This window comes from Adelges cooleyi, unplaced genomic scaffold (assembly GCF_023614345.1).
Source record: "Adelges cooleyi isolate 19-005CV unplaced genomic scaffold, UGA_ACOO_1.1 ACOO_flye_CR_arks_rails_tigmint_CR_PRNA_9, whole genome shotgun sequence".
In the NCBI taxonomy this organism is placed as follows: domain Eukaryota; kingdom Metazoa; phylum Arthropoda; class Insecta; order Hemiptera; family Adelgidae; genus Adelges; species Adelges cooleyi.
This window is the reverse complement of record NW_026096579.1, coordinates 9,745,722-9,767,017: the sequence shown is the minus strand read 5'-3', so window position 1 is coordinate 9,767,017 and position 21,296 is coordinate 9,745,722. Positions and strand designations below refer to the sequence as shown.

The window sequence follows — 21,296 nt, the reverse complement described above, 5'->3', positions numbered from 1 at the left end:
CTTATCACTCATCTCTTATCAGCTAATAAACGTATAAAAAATTAAAATTAAAGCTTGAGTTGTAATTTTTCCATTAAAATTTATTTATTTTTTGGCATTAATACACTTTATTTTCAAGTAAACAGTGATTTATTATTTCTAAATATGGCGCAGGTACGTTAATTTTGAGGCAATACATTTAATTTAACAATCGAATAAATAATTTTTTAATAAACAAAAACTAACGGTCTCGTTAAATACTTAATTTTATACTTGTTAAAATAAAAAACCCAATCTTTCTCGTTTCTGAAGACATTTGACCGTGAACACGTCTTGTGATCATTTGATTTTCTGTCTGTTAACATAACTTTCTTATCAGCTGATCCTCTTATCAATACACACTTCAGTTATCCAGGAATTTCCGACCCCCCTTACCATCACCACCTCATTCTCTCCCTTCCCCACAAACAAACCAAAAAAAAACTCGAAATAAAAAATTTAATGTTTTAAATTATTGTCAAAAGGTATTATTGCAATTTTTTTGGGGGGTTTTTGTTACAAATATCATTGATGCCCTTAACGTTTTTATTCGTGGCGACATATTATAATATAGTTTAGTGTACACACTAGTCGCTAATGCTTTGATTTAGTACCGGTGTTTTTTTTATTATAAAAAAAAATATAAATAAAACAATTTTATTGCAAGCGGTCACACGTGCGTGCATCAATTCTAGTGTGGATCATAAAACATGCAACTGAGGAAAATATACATTGAAATAAACGCTGGCATTCGATTTATTAGATATGTAAAACGTGTACTTTATAAATAAACACATATTATGTAAGTATGGGAATTATACCTATAAAATCGAAAACGAATAATAGGAATAACATGGCAGTTCATAAAACATGCAAGAATGCATTGTGTTCACACATCTGAAAATAGAACATCCATAGTTTTATTTAAATAATTTTGAGATATTACTCTAATATTTTATAGTAGATTTATTTTTATTTTCCATTAAGCTATTTTGTTTTTATAGTTGAAATATTTTTAAAAAGTTAAAATTAATTTTTCGTCTTTGATTTTTGTCTACTTAACTCATTTTGAATATAGAAAATAGCGAATTAACTTTTTGGGGTTTTTTCCTGAAACATCTCACTTAAATCCAAATTTTCACCGAGCACCAAAGAAATATTGTACATGATTAAAGTATATTTTTACTATTTTAAGTGTTATGACTTCAATTTAGAAAGTAAAAATTAGGTGTTTTTTTTTTTAATGTTAACTTTTACGCTTACAATTAGCATATCTACCTTAAAGAAATTATATTCAAGTATACATTCCAGTTTTTATACAGTGAACTACTTGGTTTTTTTTTTAAACCGAATTAAATCTTAATAGTTTTAAAAGAAAACCCATTTTAACAAGAAAAACAACCCTTTTAAACTCGTAACTCTTATAACAACGTCTTTTATAGTGTCGCTTACAGCAACAATAATAACAAGCCTTATAACTGTTAATTCTCCACTCGAGAAAAACCTTACCTTCATCGGGTTGGCTAGAGGTCCGCCGTAAACTTGTTCTGAACTTCCTTTCAACAGCTGCGCCAACAGCTGTGGACTGGGTTCGGGCGTTTTTTTCATTCTCGCGCAACCCTCGAGCTGACTGGGACTAGAAGTGGTTCTCTGGTGAAACACAATCGGCTCGTTGGCGCCATGCTTCTTGGGAACCGTCGCCGACAGCGGCAAGTTGGCGCTGATCTTTCTCTTGGGCGACGTCCTCAGCCTCAACCGGTCGGCGGCCGGTTGATCGGGCGAAGTGTGACTTCTTCTCAGCAGACAGTCGTCGGCCGACCGGACCGCCGGCTGTTGGGAGAATTCGTCCAGGAACCCGAGGTCGTCTTGCTTCTTGCCACCGTTGACCTCGCCGGGTTTCTTCTTCTCGTTCACTATCATCTCCAGGTACGGACCCCGGAGCGGTCTTTTCGAGTACGGAACGGGCGGCCCGGCGACGGCACACTTTTCCGAGTCGGAATTGTTGTTGTCATTACACGTTGGCGAAGACGTGCGCTCTCGGGTGGCCAGCGACGCGTGGTGACTGCTGCCGTGGTTGCCTTGGTCACTGTCGCCCTCGGAAAACGAGTCGGCTTTGGTCAACAACAGTTGCCGGTAGCTGTTGATTTTCGGCGACGAACATGACCGGTCTGCTTCGTCCTTCTCCTCGGAACTCTGCGCCGACAACTTGGGACGCAACAGCGGTAGCTCCGTCAGCGACGACCATTGAGGCATTTGTGGCCGGTATTCCGGACTGTTGGGCGGTTCCGGTTCCGGGACGGGCGAACCGGGCGCGCTCGGCTCGGACGGCGACGGTTCCTCCGGCGACTCGCGCACTTCCGACCACTCTTCGATGGTAGGCACGTCCGACGACGATTGCCCGGTCGACTGGTCGGACTTGGCGGGCTTGTTTTTCCGCCTGGGCGCCGTGGGCGCGTGGACCGCTTGCACCGCGGTCAGGTCCTGGGAATACGCCCTGGCGGGCCCGGACAGGTGTGGCGGTTTCCGGCCCGGCGACACCGAGTCGCCCGTGCTCCTCTTGCGGCCGTCGGCGATTCTCACGTACTTGCCGTCCGCCGGCGAATAGTACACCTGCGAAAAGGACGCGCTCCTGAACGGCGGCGCCGAACGCTGACCGGCCCCGACGTCGGCACCGGTCGCCGCAATGGCCGCCGCGTCGAACGTGTCCGACGACTCCTCGCCGCCGCTCAGTTCCGCGGCGCCCGTCGAGGGGTGCGCATCGTCGTCGTCGTCGGTGGTTCGCAACGGTCGCGTTTCGCCAGCTGGTGGCTGCTTCAACTTGTCCGTCAACTTGCGCAGCCGGTCCGATTTGTCGGACGTCCTCGGGGCCGCGTTCGGTTTGTTCTTTTTGTTTTGGGCGCCACCCGCCGCTCTGCCGTTGCCGCGACCGCCAAAGCGAAACCTTTGGAACCGGTCCAGAGTAATGGTTTCTCGGTCTTTCGGCGGTGGACTGATACTGCGATTGTCGACGGTCGACGGTGGTACGCCGAAACAACCGGACGACGGTTTTTGTACGCGGTTAGACCAACTCAACGTGCTGCGGTACACTGGCGCCTGTTTACGGGGCAGGCAAGCCGCGCCGCCACCGCCGCCGGTAGTGTGTCTATTATTAGAGCCGGTCGCAAGAGGGATTCGGGATGTTACTCCGCAGCAGCATGACGACTCTATGGTGTCCAGACGATCCTTCGGGAAACCTCCGTTAGATGGCGCCACGGCAACCTGCTGCTCGGTCTTGCCCGTGATCGGCCCGAACCGGACCCGCACCGAACCGATGCTGAAGTACTGAGGTTGTCTGTAACAAAATAACATCAACAATTCAACTATCCAATTGTTCCAATAATGGGATTAATATCGTATATTTCTATTATCATTGGTGTGCAAACGATCGTCTATCTACCTTGGATTTGTTTTCCCCTCTTCGTTTTCAAATACCCGTTGATTCATTCACATAAAGTAACTAGGATATTCAATTCGGTCAATGTGTAATTTTCCTTTTTTTTTAGCTAAAAATAAACGCTTCTCTTTCAAAATTAAAGGTGAACTCTTTTACATTTTTGGCCCTATAAAAAACTTTTTCTGTACGATTTCTCTGTGTACCTATTTGATCAGAACAATAATTATCACTATTTTAACACCTTTCGAGTTCAACTCCGAACTACATGTTAACATAAACACTGTGTCCATTGATACCCGTATTGTTTTTTATACGTTAATTGTATCTTAATTGAATTAACGATACGGGTTACCTATACAATAGCTTCACAATAAACAAACATTGTGTAAAATATCCACCGCATATATAGTAATATAATAGATTTATGTACTAAACAGTCCGTTATAACATGTTAATGAAAACTCAATACGAACGAATCGAGGGCAAAACACTATTATAAATGGACGCCGGGCGTTTCGAAAAAACCCATAAACTCATTATGAAAACAATAGATTAATATTCAAATTTATCAAAAAATGAATAACCCCTTTAAAATATTGTTTTAGTCTTTTTGTGTCGAAACACGACCAATCACTATTTTTTTTTTATTCAGTCAGACTACCTGTTGAAGCCAACTGTTCAAGCGGATTGTTAGGTTTTTGTCTTGCTAAAATTTCCACCGTGAATTTTTTTAGATTTAATTACATATTGGGGCGTGGGAGACTACAGGAATATTATATGTAGGAATATATTATGTGAAATTGATAAAACAACTTTCAAATAAATGCTTCATTCGCACATAGCAACCACAAAAGTTACTATGGTCAAAGTGCAATAACCCTCTTGTTTAGGTTTTACCTTAATAAAATAAAGGTTGAGCGCTGATTTTTAAAAAATATGTTATAGCTTTGTTACAGATCTCCCGTCAGTCAAATTTTCAGATCTTAAGTAGAACTACAACTACACTAAGATAAATAAAGTAAAAACTACGCCTATTTTGGCGGCAAGGGTTTTTGATATTTTTTTGGTTTATCAACGTTTATCGATAATACTTTATCTTACAAACGAAATACTTTTTTGGTGCGATTTTTCATATATTGACTTGCTATATTATGAAGGAATCGATTCAGCAGTTTAGAAGCTATCATGGGCCCAGACAAAAAAACAATTTAAAAAAACCAAAGCCTTTTCAACAACACATTGAAGGTAACAAAAATTGTTTATTTTTTCTTATAGTTTTGTTTTTTTTTTCGCGATTGGCGATCTGAGAATTTGAAAATTATAATATCCTCTTATAGATTCTTAATCGAACGCTTGTAGAAAATAAATTCAAATATAAATTGATTTTCCACGGAGATGGTTTGTGCATTAAGGCGCACACATTACTAGAACTAAAAAGCTACAACTCAAAATGCAGAGACTACACAAAAACGGACTGAAACACCAAGCAACGGTGAGACATTTTTTGGCGAAATGTACGTTTTGTCAATAACACAGAGTTAAGGCCACCTTTAATGTCGCACGACCATTGATTAATTACAAAACTGCTGTCATCGGACATAATATTATTAGCGCTGTGCAATTAATATGAGCTTCGGATAAGACAAAAAGTTAAATTTAATTTGTTCTTAAATTAACTGCGTAAAAAATAGCCGATGATTTGCTTTTAACAAAAATGATTCCGAACAAACATGTTGCCACGTGACAAATGCTAAATGCGTTACTTATTCAAAACGGTCTGTCGTTGTACTGCACTCTCATTGCCGTCAAGATTTCTATTTTCAGTCTATAAAAATGGTGATTTTCTTTTACAAATTACCGTCTCGTGTTAATAAAACACACAATGCAATAAAGCAATGGCGTCTTTTGCAAATAATACAGCAAATATAATATACAAAAACAGGGGTAAAATTAAAGTATAAATATCATAAAACAATTGCCTAACGCTTAGAATGCTAACTTATTACAACCACGATGAAAATGTCGTTCCTATTCATCCCTTCGGTTCAAGTTTGCAACCCTTCCGGGGTTTGTTATTTTCTTTCGTTTTCACTGTATACCGGCAGTACTGTCATTCTCCCGTTTCATTCTAAATCCTAACCCAAACGAGACCGTGGCTTAATTTACCTACTTAAATTAAAAACTTTAGGACCTACCCCTCTGACTCGTCCCACGGCACGGGCTGCTAACTTCGACGGTAAATAAGTTCTCTATTTCCACACATAAATAACCAGATACACCTAAATAAAGAAAATGTTTCCATCCCTTCTGGGAGAAATAATTTTTGCTCTGACAACGTTTATCGATAGCAGTATGTCCAAAGAATATCCCATAAAGATAGAATTCGACTAATTTTGGCCCAACAAAGTACCTATAGCGGCTTAGCAGACATTGTGGGTCCAGACACAACAAAAGAATTTTTTTAAAAACATCATTGTCAGAACAACTCCTTCTCAGCTCCACCCCCGCATCGAAGTTAAACGAACTGAACATACGGTTAGTCATGGTTAATTATAAGCGTTTGGTGGTAAAAACACTATTGTTATTTCGACAGGGGCGCTTACCTGATCCAAGTGGTGGCTTGTTGTCGGCCGCTGCCGTAGTCCGTGTTGGCCAGCAGAGAGGTGTTGCTGTTGTGGGTCATCGTCGCCGCAGATTGACCGTGTGTTGTCCGGCCATTCGTTATCACATGGTGAATTTGTATTATCTCTCTCGACGATGCGCCGAATTAAGATGCACGACGGTCACACGGCGGTCTCTTGAGTTTCGGGCAAAGGTCCAAAATAGAAAAGAAAAAAAAAAAGCTTGTCCACATGCAAGCACACAGACACACAGGTCCGTTCGGCGGGGTGGTGGTAGTATCCAGAGAGGGAGATAGAGCGAGATATGGGAATCTGTCGTGGAATGTGCGAAAAAGAGTGTTTTTAATTTTTTTTCTATTATTATTACAGTTATACAACAATTATTTTTCCCCTCGCTCCCGGACCGACTTGAGACGCGGCATTTTATATTTAGAACGCAGTTTTGTGCGAAACCACTCGAGACCCGATCGGCGGACTTGTGTGTGCGCACATTCCCCACTCGGCGAAGGGCAAATACTTCTGGAACAAAAAAAAAACAAATAATAATTAAAATAGTATATATTTTTTTAGCTTGCTAAGCACATGTACCGTACGGTGCATATCCCGTTTTTTTTTTATTAGGCGGCATTTATTATTAGTTTTTTTTTTAGTACTTACTGTACATAAATATTGTTTTTTTATTATTTTATTTTTCTAACCTGACGGCCGTTTGTACACGACGCCGCCAGAGTCTAGAGTTCATTATTTTTATTGTAATATATAATAATTAATATTATCGTACGCGTGTATTTAATTTATATATGTCTTGCCTCTCTGGCGTGTGTGTGCTTGGAGCAAAGACTAAACGGCTATTTGTTTGCACACGAGTACCAAACGCCAAGACGGTCTAATACACGAAGAAACCCATCCTGTATTCTCTGGGCTCGCTGTATATAAGTAAGCACCCGGTACAAGGTTTTTAAAGATGGAGCCATCAGACGATAGGTCTCAAGGCGTAATAAAGTGACTTGAAATAGAAAACAAGAGATGTCTTACAAATTATTGGTAAGTACGTTATGTAAATGATAATTAATCAAAAACTTTAAACGACTAAGTCGATAGAATTTAGGTAAACTCGTTTTAGTTAAACTATATATCTACTTTTTGTTTTGTATTTATTTATTGTTAAAAAAAAAAATGAAAATACTTAGCTGCATTTTTAACGACTGTTAATTTGATAAAAGAGAAAATAATTTTTATTGCACTTTAAATGGATTTTTTTACTTTGTTTTAAACGGTTTTTTAATACTACAAAATGCAGAACAGACGTTTAGCTAATGTTTAAAGTTTATTTATTATGCTTAAGTTTAGGAAAAGCCGAGGCCAAAGTCCACTATAACAGCAAATTACTTTTTTTATTGACATCTTACCCGATATATTACAAAGAAATCCGCATAGATATTGGCGACAGCAAAATACAACTTATGATAGAATATATAAATGGATACATATAGTATCCATGAGACGGGCAACCGATGAAAATAATAAGAATTGTTATACTTCGAACAATACGACAAACCAGTTGGCAACCTTGCTTTGTGCGTACCTATTCATTGCATTGAATTTCCAAACAATAGTGCCTGAAGGGATTGTTTTTTTTATTAATTTTTTTTTTCCAAGTCCGACAACGTAGGTTTTTGAATCATATTATATTTTGTACCGTAAAGGAAAATACAATTATAATTAATAAAAATCGAAACAAAACGTTATTCGATAAAATTGCAAAAAAAAAAACTCCATCTATATAACAACTCTGACGGGTTAGAGTAAATAATTACTCCGAACAAATTGTTGTAAATGGCAACACTGTAATACAATTAATTAATTACATAATAGTGCAAGTGATTTTTTATTTTTTGTAAATATCCAAATAACTCACTAACCCCTAATTATGGGGTAAGTGCGTCACTTACCCTATAACTTATATTTTTAAAAACGGACTCTTCTAAAAATGTAAAAGAACATTTATATAGAGTATTAGCTAGGCAAGTCAAAACTTACGCGAGCGTTGGTATGGCTCACAATTCAGAAAGATTAGATAAAAACTAATCAGTCCTGGAACCTAATTGAAATGATGAGAAACAAACATGAGATTAGATCAAACAAAGAAGTCCAGGAACTTTAAGGGAAACCAAACATAATAGCTGAAATCCAAAACAAGAAACTGAACTGAACGCCAGGTGGGAAGGTCCTAAGACAAGACGGCAAGAAGACCTAAGCAAAAATGGATGGACAAGAGCATCAAGAAATCGGGACAAGTAGGAATAGTACCATTTCAGTAGTAGAATTCATAGATTAGGATAGAAAAAAGTGGGGGAAAGCATGTTTTGCAGCAACGGACCTCGATGGTCTCTGGAGTGCTGGAAGAAGAAGAAGAAAAAATGTATTGGCAAATTTTGATTATGGAATACGACGAAAAATAGACGGTCCTTGAAAAACTGCCAGGCGCCAGCTATCATTTAAAAAAACGTATTTATGTTTATTAGACCAGAAAAAAAACACACTAACTTCTAGTTCGCGGTGACAACGACTCAAGCCGTATCTACTCTCTCTCTCTCTCTCTCTCTCTCTCTTTCTGTCGACACCTCCTACACGTTAACAACCTCATCTACAGCCTGCCCTTGGTCGTTCGAATCACTTTCATCGCCACGGTTTTGCCTTTTTCGAAATCTTATACCGTTGTACTTGGGGATATGCGAAATACCAACGCGCACCGGTGTGTCCTCTGTTAAACCCCAGGCGTTAGAAAGCAGCCGAGTTCCCGCGCAGGTGGTTTCACGTTACAAAAACGACAGTAAAAAATACATCTTATACTTACAACGCGATTGAAAACAGTATAACTTCCCCGTCCGACTATTATTATCAATCGGACACGTTATGTATGATTAAACTTTGCTTTGTTTTTTCAAAAATGTACACACAACAATATAATATGATCCAAACGACGATGAATAGGTGAAAGTAACAAGCAATAATTGGTCAGGCGCTTATGAATATATATATATAGGTGGACCGTCGGTCAGTGTTGTCTCCTGTATGTGTAGGTTTTGCATTGCTACTTTATAAAATATTATCATAGATTAATTAGTCAACGTCCGTGTTATTATTGGGAAAGTATGCATTGGCGCAACTAGAGGGAATGCTGAGAAAGATCAAATCCTTCTTAATTCGTTCAGACTCTAAAATAATGTCAGCGACCAAACAGACACATCCCCCAAGTAAGGTTTATAATTTTTACTGAAATTCTGAGGGAGCTTTCAGAGTTTTAAAAACGTCTGAACTTCCTCAGCACCCCCTCTAGTTGCGCCAATGAAAGTATGTACAACGCAAAGATTAGTAAAAATTCGGGTCGCTGGGTACGCTCAACGGGGTGGGAAGGCATTAACTAAAAGTACATTTTTTTTAAAATCTTTGTACCTAATTTTTTTTCCGATTGATATTTTGAAAAACGCATTTAAGGTCCACTCGGAAATCTTGTCTTCTATCTTTTTTATGAAAGACGTTCTATCTCCAAAATCACACTTCGAAAGGGACTTTTATGTGTTTTGTCTAAACATGTTTTTCCTATTGAAAATCGTCGAAACGGCGGTGGTTTTTACAGCTGAAATGTTTTCTTGCGGAGCTGAAAAGACATTTTTTTTTTTTACATTGACGATATTTTTAGGACTTGACGTGTGAAAATTTAACTGACGATAGATCTATTAGAGTGGCGAGTATAAGGTTTTTTGTAAAAATCTGTAGTCAGATATTGTTTTGTTAAAAAATAAAAACAAAAGGAAAACTGCACTTGTTGAATAATCAATCAACAGGTATCTGAAAAATATTTCCATACCTTCCCCGCTACAGTATGCTCCGTCTCCTCTAATTGTAAGTCCTGACCTCACTGTATAGGTTTTTTTTTATTATCGTTTTTTTTTTTGAAACGGTGCCAAAAAACTAACGCGACCGTTTTACAACAAATTGCACTTAGCCCGCCGTAGTATTTAGATTAATAATTCCCCCCCCCCTTTTTGTGTTATTGCCACCGTGCCGAGTTTGTGAGTACTATTTTTGTGACCGTCGACATTAAAAGATGTACACGCTTTAGTGCTACAAAGTGTTATATCATGCTGCCTGCACATATACGAGTATTTAACCGTTTAAATCATATTATGATTTGTTAGGGTTGATACGATTAGGGATGATCGTCTGCCCATAATAAAAAAACATCCAAACTATCACTGACATAGTCGAAGGGGTGAGGATGTGTTGTAACTACCCTTTTTAATATTTTTAGCTAAATTCTAATTTGATGAACCCGCAATAAAAAAAAGAGCCTATTAAAACATAAAATGATCCGATCGATTACTTAATGAACTTATTTAATTACAAGGCCATGTTAGATTTTTTTTTAATGATAACTTTGGTAATAGTAAATAATTTTTATTCTAAATAAAAAAAGTGCTGTTTACCGACTTTCAGATTTCTAGTAATTAAAACAAAAACTTCATCTCATAGCAAAGCGTTAGGTTAGTACTGTCATTTAAGTATAATAATTAGATACAACATAATTTAGATACAAAAAAACTGTTACAATTGTTTTGACCATTTTATAAGAAAATCCGTCGAAGGGTTTTCTTGATTATGACATTTTTAACTCTAAACTTAGTAAGTAGTCTTTTTTTATACGATTTTTTTTACCTACCCATTTTAATAAGGTTTAAAAATAAAAAATAAATATTTAACAATAATTATTGTGGGCTTAACTTTTGTGGCTTTTACTTTACTAACATACCGCCCGTTTGACATAAATTATTGTGTTTGTCATTTTGCCTACTGCTGGAAACATTCTCATAACCAAAACAAACGTAAAGTCTAATTTGTAATTAATATAACAGATGTTTGAACTATTACGATGCAATTAATTAATTAATACAACTAGTATATTCAAGATTAAAATAATAAATTAATTAGAAAGCAGTTAGAAAAAATATTATTAGAATGTCCCAATTTAATCAAACGGACAGAGGACTTCGTATTTACAGTGAAATTTAGCACAACTATATAATTCAGAAATCAGCACACTAAGCAGTTTCAACTTATAATGAATAGCAACAGACATAAAAAAAAACGCAGCACGTCATTGCAAAGTCATAATAATATACTTTTTTACCATCACATGGTAGCAAAAATTGTTGAACGCTTATAATATAGTTGTATTATATCTTTCACCTATTATAATACTTAACTACAGTGATAAAACAAGTATTAATGTTTTCTATATTAATATAGTGGAACAATGACGCTTTTTGGTTTCCAAATTTATAATCGGCAAAAAGTCAAAGTAATAAATATTTTACTATAATATTATTGGACTTTAGAAACTCGAGTAAAGTTTGGGTTCTCGTTTAATTATTTAACTACACAGAAGAAGTATAAATGATTAATAGCTAATAATAAAATAATGAAAGTAGAATGGGCTGAAGTAACGATCTGAATGCACACTGTCATTGTATCAATCAACATTGTTTAAAAGTCAACATTATAACTTATATAGAGTATTGCAAGGTTTCGTGATTGAACAGTTTTGGATTTTGAAATAATAGCTTAGAATATACCTATATTATATGTATATAGTTATTAATAATTTTATTTATTGGTATAAATTACATTTTATATACATTTTTGAAAATAAAATCTAATCATATTCAGCAACAACAAACGTATGGTTAAGTTATAACAATGCTACTTTTAATAACACTTTTTTTGTGTGTGTGTGTGTGATTTAGGTATTCGACCAATCATTTTTGTACTTTACAAACAATAATATGAGCGCCATAAAAAAAAGAAACAGATTGCACATTGAATCAAAACAATGAAGATCTGCCACAGCAGCCATTCACTATAACATGTACTGTCGGGTTAACTCTTAAAATTCCTGAAGTAATAAGCGTTCAAATTGCAAATAAATATTGAAAAATGTGAAAACTGCCAATTTTTTCGGGTATTTTACAACCAATCTTGATCCCTTTAATTAATCATTCCCTTAATAGTTGTACATTTAATTTTTTCCCATTCTTATTTACTTTCCACATATGTTTTTTTCTCGGTTTGGGAACTAAATGTGCATTGTACAGTATCCCCGATTTAAAAATAAATTTCTTAATCAACCCTTCTGCTTGATCATTTGCTGCCAAGCGCACTGACATTATTTGTGTTCTTCGTGCATAGACCACAGTAAACTTCTTAGCTGTGTTCCATATCAGTGCTGTGTTATTGTTCATTAGGTCTTATGTGAAAATATGTGCGTTGTTCTCGGGTAGGAGAAATCACAGGTCTTCGGGAATTATTATAAATTAATATGATAAAATCTAAAATAGAATTTTCGAAATTCCGTGTTGCACACGTGTGGTCTTCGTAGCAAGCACAAAAATAGGGTTCTTATTGCTATGTGGCTCATAGCGATGTAGCCTATAATGGAGTTAGTATCACATTACAAAATCGGATAAACTAAGCGTTGCATGGTCAATACAGCCAATGTAATCCACTGTAACGCGATGGCTTATATGTAAAACAAATCGTTTGTTAATGGCGTTGCCATGTTCACATCTATTGTAATCTTATTTTTGTATAATGGCGGCAACAACGAATGTAGTATGACAACCGAATTACTTTCGTAAAAAACCGTTTCAATTAGTTTAATTTAAAATTCTACCCGTATTCGTTTATGCAATGGAAAATATAAAACGTTTAGGGCACCGCATATAACCGAGGACAAAAAAGCGCTCTTATACTCTATGTCGAGCCGTCAAGGAAAACCTTGAACTTTGTCAACGTTTATTGATATTACTTTATCTAAACAATAGTCCATACACGTTTGGAACTCATTCTAATATTTTTTTAAACTTGAATTTCAGGTTGAAAAATATGTACATTTTTCTCGATTTTTGACGTAAAGGGATCGGTTCAGCGGTTTAGGAGATGTGGTCGTGGGTCCAGAAAAAATAAATTATAAATAAAAACACATTTGTGAAAACAATACCGGCTCGGTTATCCGCGTCGGAGCTAGAAAATAATAATTATAATAGGTACTCACTTCGACAACTAGATTTAAATAGGGTACCTAGGCAGGCAGGCAGGTAGGTAGGCATGTGCATGTAGGTAGTTATTAATTACACGTTGGATAGTACAAATTATCCGCACCGTATACGGTATATAATATAACGCATTTACACGTCACAGTATGAACTTATATTATAATAGCAGCATTACCATAACGGTAAACGGCCCGCTTTCTATGAACTTTTCACGGCGACGAAAATGTATGTTAATACCAGCCGACACACAATAATAATCAAAACAAACATGGACAGAGTACGCAAATGCTTTGGCGCTACGTTAGATATTTTTTATTTTTTATTTGAAAACGATATTATTTGTTTTTTGTTTCACAAGAATTGCGAAACACCGTTTCCCGCGGTGCACTAATCCAAATTGAACCACTGCCAAAAAAAAAAAAAAATATCACTAGCAAAATAACCGCGTAGCGAATATCCCATTAGAGCTGTGATGTATTCAGAGTGTCAGCTAAAATGTCAGTTTCCCCGAGTACAGCCAAAATTAACCACTCTCACAACACGGTCGGAAACCTTTGGTGGTAAGATAATTACAAAACAAGAATAATTTTATGTCCGAAATAGTCGGAAAAAATTTAGGTATAGCACCGACATTTGACAAAGTATGTTCACCAGCTCACCAGGTCATGTGAGGTCATCAACGGGGGGAGCGCGTTCATGTGGGTTGAACGCGAATGCAATTTTCTTCAGAGAAAACATAATCGCTGACTTTTACTATATTAACAACGATTCGAAACGTCCAATAAAAAGCCGAAAAATCGGTTTAAAACTGCATTCCTATATTTTGCCGCTTTTGGTTACCTAATCCGAGTACGATACTAAACAATATTTTGGAATTGACATTGAAAAAATCAAACCATTTAACAGAAAACAATTATGTCAGAACTAGAACTAAACGGGTTGGACGGAATTTCATCAAAAATGTATCAACCAACAGATTATAGCACGCACCTGTAATAGGTATAACACAAATTATGCGCTTTTTCCATAAAACAATTTCACAGCTGATCTAGAAAACACAAATTTATTGGAAGGACTTAACGGGACTAGGCGAGTAAAAGAAAAAAGAAAATGGTTTTCTCGCGCGTCTTAAAACCGCATTTTAATTTATAAATCATTATCGATTACACTGTAGCAACATAACCAAAATACATCTACTTTTTGTATTTTTATCGTTGAGTCCAAGAAGTATGTACTATATTTTGGTGGTCGTTTCAAAAAGAAAGATCCAATTTGTTCGTACAGTGTACGAATGGTTGTTATGATATGATCAATGTGAAGATAGGGAAGGAGGCTAAAGCTCCTTAACCGTGACATTAACCTTTTAAATTCGCTTAGGTCCCGGGGCAAAACAATTGTATGAAAGATTTATCCGAATAATTCGGAGATATGTTATTTGCAAAGTGCAAGTTATATTTAATAAAATATTTATAAATAAAATGTTTTACAAAATCAAAATACAAGTAAAATTTGTCGAAAAATTGGCGTACAGTGGTTTTACCCCTTGACCGTTCTAAAAAGTCTACAGCCCATTTGTGCGAAACATGAAAATAAATGACAGTATTTTCTTATGTTTTATTTTACTTGTTGCGACAGAGAGCCAAGCGATCACGTGGGTCGTTTGGCAGTAGAAGCGATTTTTTTTTCTTAAATATATAATATAATATGATCTTCGAGTAACGTTTAATAACTGTATAAATAATTACACGTTTCGCATCTTTGTTTCGCACGGACGACCAGACATTTGTTAATGGTTTTTTTCGATGGAGCGATAGTTAAGACAGAAAAATACTGATTTTTTTTTGTTATATAATTCTTATGAAAATCCATCTTGGTCGCTACTTAACCCGAGTATATAGTTTTTGACACCTAGTGGCCTACCGGTGGCAGTGGCGGCGACGGTCGACAATTATTATTATAAACTGCGCGGGTACTTACTATTTTTTTTTTTTTTACTCGTACTCGGTCGGAAACTGGACGAGGAAAATAAAAACACTATCGACGGTCGTCGGGCGGTTCGCGCGTTTACTAAAAAAAAATACTCGTATAAATGTATTAAAAAAATATTATACTAATAAAAAAAATAATAATAACATTATGATTGTCGACCGGCGGCGGCGGCGGCGGTGGCAACGGGCACCACAACCCGGCGGCACACTTGTAACATAACTGTCCGTGTGTGTTGGTGTGTGCCGTAATGCACTATAGGCAAACACACACATATACATACACACACACACACCATATAATATAGAATCCAGCATGGCGCGGTGCACGCACAAGACGGTGGCCGCCGCCGCCGCCACCACCACTGCGCCGTCTTCGACACCGGTTATAATATTGTACACACACACACACACACACAGATGATGATGCGACGGCGGTGGTAACGTCGTTCTCTGACAGACTTACACACACACACACAGTCGTGCGTCCAGACGTTCTCAACGTTATACCACCGAGTTCGAGTGCACTGGCGGCGGCGGTGGTGGGGTAGCAGGTAGAAGTGGTGGTGGTGGTGTACTTGGAGGAATTTGGCGTGAAGCGACCAGACGAGATAGCTCAACTCTGGGACGGGGGGAAGGAGACTTTGTCAGTTGGACGACTGAAGACCACAAAAGGCTCTTAAGTTTAATCCGCTAACCTAACAGACTGAGAGGGGTGGAATCGACGATAGTCATTTCGCCTTCTTATCCAGCCCGCATCGTTTATTCAAATACAATAGACAATGTTCAAAAAACAAAAATCCACCTTGTCCCCGAGGCTCACAATTAACAAATCTTACCGATAATAACCGACAATATTACAACAAATAATATATGTTATCAGAATCCTAACTACACCGATCCTAACCAAACCTAACGTAGCCTTACCCCTTATCACTGGTATTTAACCGACGGTTCACGGTTAAACTGATTAAGCTGGCAGTTAAAATACACTTCCTTTGACGAATAAACTTGACGGGTATTTCCTCCACCCCTCAGTGGTGTAGTTTCCGCGGGTACAAGGGGGATAGCTGCCCCAAAGTGCATTCTAATTTAGGGCTACGGCTTATACTTTTATAGCGACCCGTTTACGAATGGACCCAAAATGTATAATACAATCTAATATGGCGTCAGGTCTAAAACAGCGCTGCCAAAAAAAATGATACGCTTCGGTCTATCTATTTACGTTTAAAATATGTACAAGTGTCAAGTTTATATAATGTGAAACAAGAGCAATTGAAAAAATACATTTCTGATGAACAGATCCTGTCCATCGTCGAGTATAGAAATAAACAAATTGTTGATAGCCCGAACGTGAAAAATGTTTTAGCTCAACAATAAACTAAACCGTTCTGAAAATAAACGAATCTATATTATATTAAAAATCACAGCATAATAACTTTGGGTTTGCTTATATGTGTACCATTTTCCAAAAGCGTGACACGCAAAGGAAAAAAATACATACAAAATTGAGCCATACTAGTTATAGTACTTACAATTATTAGTTATTAGTAAGTACCTGTTTTTCAATGAAATATAAAACGCGATTAAAGGATCGTCTAAACCTATGATTTTATCATTAAAGGATTATCATAAAACCAATTATTGTTATTATTTTACTTAAACAAAACGCTCTATGCGAATCTGTAGACACTGGACCAAACTTTGCTGGCTTGCAGATTCGCATCGAAACGTTTGGTTGATTCACACTGACATTCAGATTTAATAATTGACATGACCCAACTTTGCTAACTTCTTCCGTACTGATTTATACGGTACTCGGCTTGGTCTGTGCAGTTTTTTTATGACGAATAATGACTACGCAAATTTTGACTAGCCCTCCAGCCATAAATCATACAATATCCATGTCAAAACAAAATATGGTCGTGGAGTCTGCAAATCTTTACAGCACACTCTACCCTATAAATAGTATGAGGAATGTATGTATGTATAGGCGTTATTAGATAAGTGTACCTATCTCGATTGTGCATCGAAGCCTGCACTCGGGGGAACGACAACGACAAATAAAAACAAAAACAAAAACGAAATAAATAATAGCCGCAGGCCGTGATCATCTACGCCCACTCGCGATGCAATATTGTTGTATGGTCTCCGTGTGGCGGCTTACACACTAAACCGGAGCTGAGAGCTCTATAGACCATACAGTAAACAGAGAGATAGTTTTTCTACAGCTTCAATTACAAACTTACAAGCGCGGTCGGACATGTTTTGATAAAAATCAAACCGAGAATTCCACGACGAACAGTGTTGTTGTAACGCTGCGAGACAATAGCCCACACGAGTGGCAAGTGGCAACGGTTAACCTCGAACGGTTCAAATTCGTTTACAAATACAGTAAGACCAACAGAGTGGAGACAAATTTGCCACACATTTATTTTGACTAGAAAATTGCCAATAGTTGGTGGCTCTATTTACCGGTAAAAAAAATGTTTATTTGTTTCATTTTCCGGAAATGTTGAATACAAAACAAAAAAATGTTTTTTGAAAGATTTTACTATTGTATCTATCTATTTGTTAAATGGTGAATGGAGAAAAATGTACATTAGCAATGTAAATTAAAAAATACATTTCAAAGAATAATTCAAGATTATAGCGCTCGCTATTTTTTTTTACTTAGCTCCACGCCACTACCGTGTCGCTGGATTTATATATGTATATATATTTTAAATTTAAATCTGGTTTCTCCTAGAAAAAAAAAAGTTGTTATGCATGTGTAAGGTGCCATGACATCGAATCGTTATTTTTTTAATTTTATTGGTTCGGCTTTCGAGTATTAAATTATTGTAGTTTAAAAATCATTAAAACTATACGTTTTACAGGTAGACTGGTAATAAAATTGAATTTTCGAAGATTCAGGATTGTTTAAAAAATATTCAAAACTCAGGCCGTGAGACTGAAAGAGTGTTTTAGCATACAAGTTTTTATAATGTATAGTTTAATTGCGCAATAAAAATTCTATAGGTCATACTAAATAACCATAGTTTTTGTCCTTTCTGAAATGCTTTCAAAAATTTAAGCCTTAAGCCCAAAATTAATTTTTCTTTGTTCATTTCCATAATTATGAAATCGTTCCTCTTTTTGTAAAAAAAAAACCCCTAATGGAAAAAAACTAGAAGATATTACAAGTACTTTGGCTATGGGAATTCAGAAGGCGTATTAAGAACTTGACAGGACATATTACATAGCCTAACATGAAATTGTTCAACAAATTTAATTCGCTTATATAATTATGATAATAATATTACCAAGAAAATATTGTCATAAGCTTTTTAACATATGCAAGAAGTACATTTAAAGCTTAGCCAAATCTACGTACAAATTCAAACAAGAATTAAATAACAGGTGGCCTTTTGGCCTTTTGAACATGGAAATCTCAAATCCCTATGCCAATGACTTTATAGACCTTTAAGCCCGTAGTGTGAACTTGGAGAAAATGATCAAAAAAGCCGTACTTACTTATAAACATTTATAATATTATGTACTTATTATGCTGTAAATAATTCGTTTTTCTTATCCGTCCACGATCGCTATTCCTTAGTTCAGCATAATATATTGTTACATCATGTATGTAAGTTACATGTATGTATACTTAGAGTGTAATCTTAACTGTGTTGAAAATTCTATCTAAAAGACATTCACCTCGCACATATTCATTTTTCTTTTTATAACTGCCATTAGGTATTTATTTTGTCTTTTGGTAAAGCTTTACTTTGAACGCTTTATTTCCATCTATTAAGGCTACAGTAACAGTCTAAAAATATGAACTACCATAATAGTGCATAATATATAAACTCACAATAAGTTGATTAAAAGTTTAGCAAAAAAAAATAATTTTTTATAAGCCGTCCTATTAATAAACATACATAAAACAATTAAATAAATTACTATAAATACCTACTTTTTTCTAATAGCATTTGAAACACTATTAACTAATGGAACAAAACATACTTACCAATATTTAACAAAAGTTATTTTAAGACTGATTTTAGTATTGTCTTTTTGCTTAAGGGTAAATGGTTAATAATTTGTAGCAGCAATAAAAACGAATAATACATTTGTATGAATAATTCACGATTTTAACGTTCAACATTTTAAATACTTTTATTTATTTTTATTAACTTTTAATTCTGTTTTTTAATTTTGAGTTGCTGTTTTTTTTATTTATTTAATTTTTAAATTATAGTTTAAAAGTCCTTAAAGACGGTTTTTGTGATCTTTAAAAAAAATTAAAAATATATAAACTAATGTCTCGTGTTTATATGTCACTCTTCAAAACAGAGTGGTAGTTTCAAATTGTTGAATTTAACAAATCAAATAGTGAAAAAAAATTAAAAAAAAAAAAACAATTGTACTGATTTTTTAACACATTTAAAGATTTTTGAGTCGATAAGATACATTGATAGGTACAACGTTTTTTATTTCAACTGCTGCATTTTCTTATTTTTAAATGTACTTTGGCCTATCATCAGCTAGACCTTTATGCATTATATATTGAACGAAACTAATTAACTTCTGAAAAATTGGCTGATGAGAAAAATACACATAATATGATTTCCTGCCGATACACTAAACGCTGTTTATGTAAATTATTATAATACCTTCCTGGTAAGTCCTACCGCCAGACGCAAGTAATTGTTGCCACCAAGTATACACATTGTAATTTATACCTACTAGATGGTATTACTTTTCAAAATGCGTTTCCTAGCAAAGTATGCCCTACAACATTTCTAAAACGCAATAACAACATTTTTCAACTGACTTATATTGTTGTATCAAGAGAAAACGTGATGAAAGTCCACACGGCCCTACAAGATTTGACCAGCATTATCAGGTCTGGGTTATTAAGACATTTTTTTTTGTCAAGTATTTTAATAGGTATTGAGTGTCTCACTTATTTAAAAGATTAAAATTAATAGAAAGGGTTAATGATATTTTTTTGTATTCATCAATCGATAGAATTTGGTCTAAAGAATAATCCATACAAATTAGGAATTAATTAGAAAATTTTTAAAAAAATTATTGCACACGGTAATATGTCAACTATTGTAAGGTGTTTTTCTGGATTTTGAAGGGGAGGAGTTAAATTTTTTATTTTGTATTGTTTTTTTTTCCAAACGAGGTAAATAGGTATATATTTTTTTTGTGTTGTTTTTTTCCAATCGACGCCCAAAAACCGTGTCGGAATTCCTTCTCGGATTACTCTCACACCTAATTCATATACAGATGGCTAGATATCGGTCTTAATCGACCGATCGGTTATATACTAACCACTGGCGTGCCCATCACAAACAGGTCCACCCCTGCAGTCGTCCAGGACTTAAGGTAGGTACCCGCCTAAGGCGAGATTACTACACAGAGATTCTTATTCCTTATCGACGAGTGAAATCACCAGAGTACCTTCACATTAAAGTAACATAAAACAAATTAGGCTTACACCTATTCAAGTCTCTTTTGGAAGCGTTTATATTTATTACTTAGTATTTTGATAAAAAAAAAATCTTGCCAACCGTTTTGGTGGTCAGTTAAAATGTCCAAAAACTTACGAAATGTCAAGTTGAAAGATTTCTTTCAATATTTCAACTTATCCAATTTCATTTATTTAGCAAAGGCACATAATATATGGATGGAAGTACTTAAAGCTCTTAAATGTAGTGGATATGTGACATTTAACAAGTGTTATCAAACATATAAAAAAGTTTTTTTAGAACTGTAATAATATACGAATTATAGACTTTTGTATATATTAAAAATATAGCTAATATTTTTGTAAAACTTCAATAACGTTGCAGCCATCCGAGCCTTCCAAATGGGCCCAGACATTTTTTTTTAAAGTGACTAAGAGTGGCTAGTTTCCATTTATGTTATGGACATTTTTAACTTAGAACCATTGTTTTGGTGCAAGATAGATAAAAAATCGTTCAACCCAAATTTCCTTCTCAAAGGTTTAGTATTTTTAAAAACTTTTTTGTCCATACCGAGAAATCTTTTTTTGATGACAAAGTGTCGTAAATAAAAAACACACAATAGAAAACAATGTACATATTAAAAAATAGGTTTTTTATTA

The 21,296-nt window shown here is 35.7% G+C and overlaps 1 protein-coding gene across 1 annotated transcript in view; it reads right to left on the bottom strand.

Annotated features, from left to right (window-relative positions):
- Window positions 1-15,439, bottom strand: part of LOC126846370 (rho guanine nucleotide exchange factor 17) — a 49,510-nt gene extending 34,071 nt beyond the window's left edge. The window contains exons 1-3 of the mRNA XM_050585714.1: window positions 15,165-15,439; window positions 6,055-6,591; window positions 1,528-3,349 (exon numbers count right to left, since the gene is read on the bottom strand). Coding sequence (XP_050441671.1) covers window positions 1,528-3,349; window positions 6,055-6,134 — 1,902 coding nt within the window. The 5' untranslated portion in view covers window positions 6,135-6,591; window positions 15,165-15,439. The remainder of the gene's footprint in view (window positions 1-1,527; window positions 3,350-6,054; window positions 6,592-15,164) is intronic.
- Between the last annotated feature and the right edge of the window lie 5,857 nt (window positions 15,440-21,296).